At 43.0% G+C, this 10,842-nt stretch overlaps 2 protein-coding genes across 2 annotated transcripts; one reads left to right on the top strand and one right to left on the bottom strand.

Annotated features, from left to right (window-relative positions):
- Window positions 1–251: 251 nt before the first annotated feature.
- arpc4l (actin related protein 2/3 complex, subunit 4, like) lies at window positions 252–3,012 on the bottom strand. The gene is given in 6 exon segments (NM_001200997.1): window positions 252–523; window positions 608–778; window positions 1,354–1,449; window positions 2,058–2,169; window positions 2,289–2,407; window positions 3,001–3,012. Coding segments are annotated over 6 exon segments (507 nt in total). The 5' UTR covers window positions 3,004–3,012; the 3' UTR covers window positions 252–517.
- Window positions 3,013–4,930: 1,918 nt separating this feature from the next.
- Window positions 4,931–10,747, top strand: tada3l (transcriptional adaptor 3 (NGG1 homolog, yeast)-like). The gene is made up of 8 exons (XM_017450083.2): window positions 4,931–5,140; window positions 5,369–5,619; window positions 7,295–7,400; window positions 7,678–7,810; window positions 8,017–8,120; window positions 8,864–8,964; window positions 9,114–9,305; window positions 9,494–10,747. The coding sequence occupies exons 1-8, from the start codon at window positions 4,931–4,933 to the stop codon at window positions 9,684–9,686; spliced, it is 1,290 nt and encodes a 429-aa protein (XP_017305572.1). The 3' UTR covers window positions 9,687–10,747.
- Window positions 10,748–10,842: the final 95 nt, after the last annotated feature.

Raw genomic sequence — 10,842 nt, 5'->3', positions numbered from 1 at the left:
ATTCTTTTTTATTTCCTTAATAAAAAACAAAACGAACAAAACAAAACCAAAAAAAAAAAAAAACAACAACACATGGAGTATATAAAAGACGAAATAAAATACGAGCCACTTTACAATTACGGCGTGGAGACGGTATTTCCTGTGCCCATCAATATTAATGGAGATTTGAATAATACTTTTTAAGGACCTGCCTTGACCTTGAGTATTTTTTTCCTCAGAAAATGCGGGTTGTCATGGGTTTTGTTTTTTTGTTGTTGTTTTTTTTATGTTCAAAAGTACAATTATTAATATCCATGGGAACAAGAAGCACCTTTAACAGAAGACGTAAGGCGAAAAAAGGGGACGCTGCGTACGACATCGCAGGATCGGCTGCTCGGTCGATCGTTCGTTCCTCTGGTTCGTTTTTTTGACTGTTGATTCACTGACGATGAGCTCGTGCTGAGCTTTAAAAGCCTGCGATGCCTCCCTCTCTCTCTCTCTCTACGGGAAACTCCATAAAGAGCGCAGAGACAGCTTCTCAAAACTGCAACGACAACAACAATGACGTGAATACAAGGACGCGCCGAATAATCACAGCAGCTATTAAAGCGACAGGAGAGACGCGTACGTTTTTGAGGAATTCCTCGGCGACGATGCGAGCGCGCGCGTTGACGGACAGCTTCATCTCGCTGATCTCTTTGTCGATTTCCTCCATGAAATGGATGATGAAGTCCACCAGCTTGTGCTTGTACATCTGCTCCGTGTGGAAGTTGGTGATGAGGAAGCTGATGTCATAGCCCTTACAAAGAGCGAGAGAGGGGGGAATAAAGGTGAAGTGAAAGTCATAAAACACACACACAGCCACAGTTTTAGGTTTATGCACAAATATATTCAAGCCTTTTTTTTTTTTACAGTTAATTCATAAACTCTGACATTTAGTCAAAAATTCTATTCACATGTCTGAACACTAGATCTGCAAGGAATAAAACACTCGGGGGGGTGCTGTTAAAGGAAAATAATCAGTGGCACGGTGGCGTGATGTGAAGTTACTGTTTCCAAGAATTGCAAATGTTTTCATTGTTTTGTGCCACTGATTTTGCTTTCCTTCATTTTTAAAAGTATGCATACGTGAGCAAAAAAAAAAAAAAAAAACATTTATAGTTACAGCTTGTCATGTTAGTGAGAAACCACAAAGAAGTGTGAAAACTCTTCTGTGACAAAGCGCTGATGCTGGAGACTCCTTGCAAAAATGATTCGGTTACTTTTTATATACATCAGCAAGTTAGTTTTATTGCAAAACTACAGAAGCAAACTACAGAAGTAAACCAAGCAGGTGTGTGTGTGTGTCTGTGTGTTTATGTCTTTTTTTCTCACCTCCACAGGTTTCCTTCGCAGGATGAAGAAGTTCTCGGCTCTCATCATCATGAAGCGCATGAACTTGTGGCACAGGATCTTCTCGATCTCGTCCGCCTGGGTGGAACGATCAAGAGTTAAAGCCGGGATTTTAAACACAGGGCGGAAGCTCGAACGGACTGGTTACAGGTTTGCTACAGGAAGAGCTTTAAAGCCTCCAAATAGGTCGCGTCTGTTGATAAGGTCACGGTTCTGATACGTTTTCTCCACAGAAATGTGCGCTGTGAGTTTTCTGTTGCTCTATATATATATATATATATATATATATATATATATATATATATATATATATATATATATATATATAAAAAAGTTAAATATAGTTTTTATTTAAAAAAAAAAAGGCTTAGCTGCTGTTGGTTCAAACATGTTCTTTATTATCTTTCATCTTTTTATATTTAATAATAAACTCTTTTAGCACTCTCATAGCACACTGAAGTTGCCAATTAAGGTTGCCAGATAACAGAAAAAAGTGTTGTGACCTCGACTTTTTAATCTGCAACAGCTTTTATTGTGACTTTGAAAGATATCGTTTGAATCTCCTAATCATCTTTTAACGCAAATCCCTACTTATCCCTAAAATATTTTTGATGCACATAAATCAGACGTTTGGGATGTTTCTCGAAGAACGATGTCAGCAAGCTGACCGACGCCGGGCGCGATACCTGTTTGACGGCGATGCTGACCCGCACCGAGTTGATGGAGCCCTCGATCAGGACTTTCTCCTTATCGTTGCGGCTGATCACCACCGGCTGCAAAAGCAACTCTTTGCTGCTCCTGCGGACAGACATCACATCGGAAGAGTAAGATTTCCCAAAAGCGGCACGAGCCGATTGTGGCTCTCGTCGATCGATGTAAATCTCAGGGCGTTTACACTGAGCGCTCCTCTGACTCACCTGACCTCCACCTCAGGCTTGTTGTGCCGTTCCACCACCTGAGAGGAGAAGTTCTCCAAACACAGGGCCGCCTGCAGGGTGGCACGCACGGCGTTCAGGTACGGACGCAGGGTCGCCGTCTGGAAAAGAGGAACATTTTACAAACAGGATTCAGGTTAATTGTGATGTCAGTCACCTGCACCACAACGTGTTAAAGCCAGTGCATTATAAAGAGCCAGGTCTACAGGGTCTGTAGAGCAGAGTTCATTCTGGATTATGCATTCATTGAGTGCAATAGAATCAAAACATACATATAGGTTACATTGTTGTTGGAATATATAGAGAGTTTGTCACTTATTCAATGACATTTATGATCATCATTAGGGAATGACACAGACTACAATACACATTATCCCTTAATGCAAATGAATGCACATTAAAACAACAAAAACACTTCCGATCATGTAGATTTCATTCTATGTGTTTTATGTTGTAAACAAATAAAAAATACACTCCGCGATTATAACATAGTAATACATGCTAGCTAGGTATGTTAGCAAGCTAGCAAAGGCATCTGTACGGAATTTCAGGTTTAACTAGCTTCATCTTTCGACCTCAGTTAACGTAGAACTGTTCGCTCTGATTATAATAAAATAAAAGCAGACAATAAACATTAATCCCATAATCCCAAAAAGCAAATATTGCCACTTTGATGCAGAAGAAACCTTCTTACCATTTTTTGTGGTCCTTTGAGAAAGGCGGAAGTATTTACGCCACGCCTTGTGTTATTTTCTCCCCCACCCGTATTTCTAAATGACCCGCCTCCTGCGCTCGTGCTGATTCCATTGGCAAACATCTTAGCCGTATGAACGCCTAGCCAATCAGAAAAACGAATATGAACCAATCCGAGCGCGGGAGGCGGGGTTAGTCGGAATGCGTGTGGGGAAAAAAAAACGCCTACGCCTTTAGCGCTACGAGCGCGTTCAGCGTCGCTTGTCTAAAACTATATAGTGGTGGCGCATAGAATTTTTGTGCCCCTCTTTTCACGTTATAAAAACGAAATAAATAACCAGACAAATATTACTGCTGACAGATAATATGCGCATACGCTAAATATATCTGAAAGCACTGTGATAAACAGTGCAATTACATAAAAAACTAAATTTACGAATTTCTACTATTCTAAATAATACGGTAGCAAGCGCGGTCCTAAATTTACCTTGATTCGCGTTTTCTTCCATATATGGCAAATAGTAAAACATGCTCTGTTTGCTCGATTACTATTGAAATATAATAAGTTTACTTATTGTAATTAGCTGTACCTGCTTGGAAACATTAATCATTTCATAAAAATATAAATGTGTTATTTTGCTTTTGGGTCGCTTTTACAGATTTGTCTCACAGCCTGGATTGGAACATACCATTAAAAAAAACAAAACATTTGAGTGCTTGTGTTCATAAGGGGGATGGGGGGTGCATGTGCTCAATCCTACGTGCTATGATTTATTTTAGATAAACAAAATCAGTGATTAGTCGAAAAAGTAGTTAAAATATTCCCTTTAGGTGTATTCCAGATTTACACCGTCCTGCTACTCGGACTTGAACATTGAGTATTTTCGTTTTAATACACCACCGCTTCCCCGTTTCAATAAATGGTACAGTCTCTAATGGATGCCGCTTCTCGGAGGTAAATATAGCATTGTCGAAATTTTTTAATACATATGCTGAATAAATGTCTATATTATGCACGTATATGCTTAAAGTGAATTAAACCCCTACAGATACGCTAGGCCTGTTTACGGTGATGTTCAATTAAAAAAACGGTTTTGTATTTTGACCTGCACACCCCTATTAGCTAGCTAGCATGCTTGCTAAGCCAACTAGCAAACAGCACTGGTCATGTGGATGCTAACTGAAATGTTTATTATCTGTATTTTAATATCAGCGCACGGTGTAAATGAGTTATGTGGTTATCCTTCCCTCCGAGATTAGTTTAAAGTTATATAAGCGTTTAATTGCGAATACAGCCTTTCACAGCGCACACTTTAACGCTAGCTTTAAATGGTTTGCTTGTTCCATCACAGTTCTGTCAGTCATGTAATGTCTATTAAACATGCTTTCATACTATCTAGTCAGATATGATCTGAAAGACTTAGAAGGGAAATAAAGTATCAGGATTTGTAGGTACATCGTGCAAAATCTCAGTAATTCCTCATGAATAATAAGATTTCCCTGAAGCTTTGGGTTTCTGGGTCACTTTAACAAGCAGAATTGTAATAACCTTTAACTTAATTTTCTTTCTAAAACTTTGAGGGAGAACGATATGGCAAAAAAAAAATCATATCGTGATGTTTTCGCAGTAAACAACGACTGTCACAATATTTAAATGTGGTTAACAGGGTTGACACATTAGAGTACTTAATGAAAAACTGGCTTTAATGACACTTTTATTTATGGTTTAGAAAAATGATGTATTAAACAAGGACAAGGAGAGAAAAATAAACACACAGAAATATATACAGCTGTGAGGGACTCGCGTATCAACAAGGGATTTATCAAAATGTTAATATGGTCACGTCACCCAGCGTTGTGGAAGGAACGCAGTGATTTTTATTAAACTAGTTCTGTGTGTTACGCTTTTACAGTTCTCCATAACCGAGAAGATGAGCGAACTGAAGGACTGCCCGCCGCTCAAATACTACGACTTCAAGCCTGTGGAGCACGTGAAAGTGTGTCCTCGCTACACGGCGGTGTTGGGCCGCTCGGAGGACGATGGCATCGGGATCGAGGAGTTGGATACGCTGCAGCTGGAGCTGGAGACGCTGCTGTCTTCGGCCAGCCGACGTCTCCGAGCGCTGGAAGAACAGAGACAGGTCAGAAGTTGTATTTCACCCCCTTTCTTCTCATTTTCTTTTCTTTCAGAAGCTCTCTCTCTGTCTCTGTGTGTGTGTGTATGTCTGTCTCTCTCTCTCTCTGTCTCTCTCTCTCTCTGTCTGTCTGTCTCTCTCTCTCTCTCTCTCTCTCTCTCTCTCTCTCTCTCTCTCTCTCTCTGTGTCAGCCAGCGCATGACAACACGAAAACGAATCCATTCTTCCCAACAGATACTTACAGATTGGCAGGACAAAAAAGGCGACAAAAGGTTCCTGAAGATGGGGAAAGAAGTGGATCCGGCCGCGTCCTCTCGTCATCCCAAGCCTAAGAAGCCAAAGCTAGAAGGGAAGGCGGGTCACGGGCCCGGGCCCGGTCCAGGCAGACCCAAATCCAAAAACCTGCAGCCCAAAGTTCAGGAGTATGAATTCAGTGAAGACCCGCAGGACATACCCCGCAACCCCAAAAACGACGCTCCAAACAGGTGGGCTGAGGTTTAAAATGATTTGTTTTATTCCTTTTAGATTTGATTAGCAGATTGGTGAGGAAATCTGGACTAGGTAGACCCTAACCCTAACCTCTACACACACCTCTATACACCTCTACACACCCTTCTACACCCCTCCACACCCCCTTCTACACGCCTCACCACACCCCTCTACACCCCCTTCTACACACCACCACACCCCTCTACACGCCCTTCCACACACCACCACACCCCTCTACACCCCCTTCCACACACCTCACCACACCCCTCTACACCCCCTTCTACACCCCCTTCTACACCCCCTTCCACACACCTCATCACACCCCTCCACACCCCCTTCTACACGCCTCAACACACCCCTCTACACCCCCTTCTACACACCACCACACCGCTCTACACTTTCTTCCACACACCACCACACCCCTCTACACCCCCTTCCACACACCTCACCACACCCCTCTACACCCCCTTCTACACACCACCACACCCCTCTACACGCCCTTCCACACACCACCACACCGCTCTACACGCCCTTCCACACACCACCACACCCCTCTACACCCCCTTCCACACACCTCACCACACCCCTCTACACCCCCTTCCACACACCTCACCACACCCCTCTACACCCCCTTCTACACACCACCACACCCCTCTACACGCCCTTCCACACACCACCACACCCCTCTACACACCCTTCCACACACCTCACCACACCCCTCTACACCCCCTTCCACACACCTCACCACACCCCTCTACACCCCCTTCCACACACCTCACCACACCCCTCTACACCCCCTTCTACACACCACCACACCCCTCTACACCCCCTTCTACACACCTCACCACACCCCTCTACACCCCCTTCTACACACCTCACCACACCCCTCTACACCCCCTTCTACACACCACCACACCCCTCTACACCCCCTTCCACACACCTCACCACACCCCTCTACACCCCCTTCTACACACCTCACCACAACTCTACATACTTTTTCACACACCTCTACACACCTCACGAGGTTAGATGTAAATTAATTTAGTATAATATTTGTAACAATTAATAACAAAAGAGATAAGAACCTCGGTAAACCGTAACAGTATCACGGTTAAATATGTAATAAACATATTTACTCTAACACACCATAGTAAAAATAGTTGAACATATTGTATCCAAATGTGGTGAACACTATAGTACCATAAAGTGTATAATAGTAAAATTGTTGTAAACGACTTAAGTTTAGACTTTAAATCTACTGTATAAGTACAAGCACACTAAGAAAAAAACCTGAAACTATGATATTTCTGCATATTTCGTGATATTTTCGCAGTAAACAACGAATGTCATGATATTTAAAACTGGCTTTAATGACACTTATTTATGGCTTACAAAAATGATGTATTTAACAAGGAAAATATTCGATATTGGATAGAATATTTCTTAAAATATTGGAAGGGAAGAGTAAACAGATTTACCTATCCAGACGTTTCTTGGAGCAAACAGTTGAGCTCTTGCACTGACGCTGCACTTGGTGCACGCTTTTGTGCAAACGTAGTGTTCATAACCTGACGTATGAGATGCAGTGTGGAGAAAGTTCAGCTTGTTCTTTAATGTATGATCATCATCTGTCAGGTCTAGATCTCTGTATACTGTGTGTGTGTGAGACAGATTCTGGGCTTCAGTAGAGCCCTACTGCGCAGACATCACCAACGAAGAGATCAGAGTTCTTGAAGAGCTTCTTAAACCGCCTGACGATGAAGCGGAGTACTACAAGGTAACACCAGCGCGGCAGGTTTCTTTTTTTTTATTGAATTTTTGCACACAGAATGCAAATTTGATCACTTTCTTTAAACGCAGACAAACCGATTGTTGAATTTTTTTTTTCCATCTATGAAACAAAAAGGTGGATTATTCAGAACTTTATTCACAGGATTTAATGTAATATGTAGATTTTACGATTCATTTGTCTCATTTTTTACAGTGTGACCTCTTGGTGTGTCAGCTGTGTGTGGGTTTGATATCAGTTGTGTGTATGTGTGTGTGTGTTGCAGATTCCCGCTCTGGGGAAGCACTACTCTCAGCGCTGGGCACAAGAGGACCTGCTGGAAGAGCAGCGAGAGGGAGCGCGAGCCAACGATAAGAAGAAAAGCATGCTGGGTCCACTGTCCGAGATCGACGCCAAGGGTAACGCCGACATTCGCTTGACATCGTTAGATAAACTCTGAAGATAACGCAAATCTTTATTCTCTTTCGCAGTACTGTTTTACAAATTTGAAAACCCGATTGAGGATTAATCTGATAAACGTTAAGCATTAGTGTTATGTCTGGGTTTTGTTCGCTGCTTGTGGTTGTCGTTCTCTTTAAGCGTAAACACGTATTGCTGTGTGCAGACGTGGACGCCTTGCTGAAGAAGACTGAATCCCAGCACGAGCCTCCGGAGGACGGCTGCCCGTTCGGACCCCTCACACAGCGCCTGCTGCAAGCTCTGGTGGAGGTGCGACGCTTAGGATCTAATATATTCTCGTCTTATGCTCTAGTCAGAGCCAACTCTTTTTTTTCAGCTACACACTGACGACATTTGGGTTTGAGATCAAAAAGATGAATATGAGACGACAGATCAGAATTTCAGCTTTCATTTCCTGACTCTTTTCAAGTGATCAAAAATTTTGGCACGGGTGCCTGACTGACAGGTGTTCCTTGCTGCCCGGGTGTGCCCTGTTAGATTAATTGTTTAATCGATTAATAGCTCTGGATTTAGCCCTAGGTTTCACCTGCGATTCTTGTTAAAAAGGATAAACCAACATGAAATCCAGAGAGCTGTCTATGGGGGGGGAAAGCAAGCCATATTGAAGCTGAGAAAAAGAGAGAAAGTCTATCAGAGCCATTGCGTAAACATTACGTAAAGCCAATGCATCAATTTGGAATGTCCTGAAAAAGAAAGACACCAGTGGTGTACTAACAACCAGACATTGAACGGGTTGGCTGAGGGGAAAACATTGGGAGAGCTGTGAAGAAAAACCCAAAAACAATCAGTGACGTGACCGACAACCTCCACAGGGCAGAGGCGAAGGTATCACGATGCACCACGTGAAGAACCCAAACTGTCTTCAGTGTTAAGCGAAAACAATAGAATGGGCTGTATTACTACTGTAGTATACAATACAACTTTCCTGACAGTATACAGCACCTCTTTATTTTAGCTTTAAGCGATATTAGGATCATGTGATTACGTTGTAGGAGAATATCATATCCCCTATGGAGGATTCCCCCATTCCAGACATTCCAGTGAAGGATGATGGAGCCGGGACGTCGCCTCGCAGCCAGGGGAAAGCTTTCAGGTAATGATACTTGATGTTCAAACACACTTATTTCCTAATCCTACAGAGGCAGGATGTCATTCTGTCCCAAAACTTTTTCGAGCTCACCCATTACGCTCTGCATCTCTCTCTCTCACTCTCTCTCTCTTTTTCTCTCTCTCTCTCGTCAGCGTTCCCCACACACGCTCTCTGGAGGCCCGGATCAGGGAAGAGCTAGTGGCTCAGGGTCTGTTGGACTCAGAGGAGAGACTGGGTACAGGCGGAGACTCTGAGGACGAGGTGCTGGCCGAGCTCCAAAAGAGACAGGCCGAGCTCAAAGCTCTGAGCGCTCACAACCGAGCACGAAAGCAAGAGCTGCTTCGGTGAGTTTCACACACACAAAAACGTAGACATGTTCAGGGTACACGTTGTGTATCATGATTTTTGGGTAACATTAGTCTAACAAGGAGGAAAATAATAATAATAAAGTTTATTTCGATATCTGTATCGCAGCGCTCTACTTTCATTAAACATTAATTCTCACCACGAATCATGTATCCGCCCCCTCCAGATTAGCGCGGGAGGAGATGAGGAAGCAGGAGCTGCGGCAGTGCGTCCGAGTGGCCGACAACGAGGTGATGGAGGCTTTCCGGCGTATCATGGCCGCCAGGCAAAAGAAGCGCACTCCGACCAAGAAAGAAAAGGATCAGGCATGGAAGGCGCTGAAAGAGAGGGAGAGAATCCTCAAGCAGCTGGACGGATAAAGGAGGAAGCCGTGAACTTGATCGCGTTTAGCGTAGAGTCACGGGGACCAGAGTTTTCAAACAAAACAGGTCTAACGTCAAGGGCTGGTTCTAGACTAATCCTAGCACCATGTAGATGTAGCTCTAATAACCCTTTTCCACCAAGACAGCGATGGATTAGGAGACGAATTATGAAATAAAAATGAGAGGTTTTTTTTGGTTGATGGATTGAGGTGTAGAATTTTTCTCATTAGGCTGGCTTTGACGAAATATTTTACCATCCATTGTCAAAACCTTCCGTATCACTCTGTCTGTCACAGATTATTTCTTCCTCAGACGCAAGACCGTCGATTTCTATTTCTCTGCAGAATTAAATTCACGAAATCATTTGAAGACCAACATTTCGTGGAAGTCATCTACTAACGAATACCACGACTCTCCGAGGGTCACTTGAGAATCAATGCACGAAATTCGGGCGGAAAATAAAACGCCATCATCTTTCGGACGCGAGACCGTTCTTATTAAGAGATAGATCTTCCTATTTCTAGCCTAGAACCAGCCCTGTACATATCCCATTGAGCCACATGATGTGCACTAAGAAATCGCTGATACACTACTGTGAGGAATCCTGTCACCACCACGACGCCGGGTCCCCGGACTTGTACGAATCAGGTCTTCAGGTACGAGTGTCTGTTTGATCGCCTGCGGCACCGTAACGTGAGCAAACAGGACCTTTGCTTTTGCGCTCGTATCCTGACGTCTGATGCATCTGGATCCTGGGGTCCCTTTACCATGTTTGCCTTTTTTTTTTTTTTTTGTACAGTTTTCCGTAAGTAACTGTTACAGTCAGGTGAAAAAGTTGTATTTTGGCACTGCATGTGTTGCATGTTCCTTTTCCTTATGTTTCCGTTTTGATTTCGAATGCCGGAATGTAAGAACTCATTGGCCGGGATATTGTTCGCCCATTTTTTTTGTTTTGTACAAAACACCAGGATTTTGAATTTTTTGTGATTTTTAAAAATATTTTCCTTCTCAGTGCTGTTCCATGCAAGCGAGAAAAATAAAACAAACGTTTAACGAGATGTCAAAACTGTTAAGAGCCCGACTTGTTCCACAAAACCATCAAAAGTATCATACATGCCTATACAATATAATTGGATTATCTAACGTAAAAGAG

This window comes from Ictalurus punctatus, chromosome 21, assembly GCF_001660625.3.
Source record: "Ictalurus punctatus breed USDA103 chromosome 21, Coco_2.0, whole genome shotgun sequence".
In the NCBI taxonomy this organism is placed as follows: domain Eukaryota; kingdom Metazoa; phylum Chordata; class Actinopteri; order Siluriformes; family Ictaluridae; genus Ictalurus; species Ictalurus punctatus.
Note: the sequence above shows the minus strand (reverse complement) of the source record. Positions and strands in the feature narration are given on the sequence as shown.

Excerpts from the sequence above, each read along its gene's own strand:
- tada3l (XM_017450083.2), top strand. The coding sequence starts at position 4,931 with ATGAGCGAACTGAAGGACTGCCCGCCGCTCAAATACTACGACTTCAAG. Across the intron at positions 5,141-5,368 it reads CGCTGGAAGAACAGAGACAG|ATACTTACAGATTGGCAGGA; the intron begins GTCAGAAGTTGT and ends TCTTCCCAACAG. Across the intron at positions 8,965-9,113 it reads AGCCAGGGGAAAGCTTTCAG|CGTTCCCCACACACGCTCTC; the intron begins GTAATGATACTT and ends CTCTCTCGTCAG.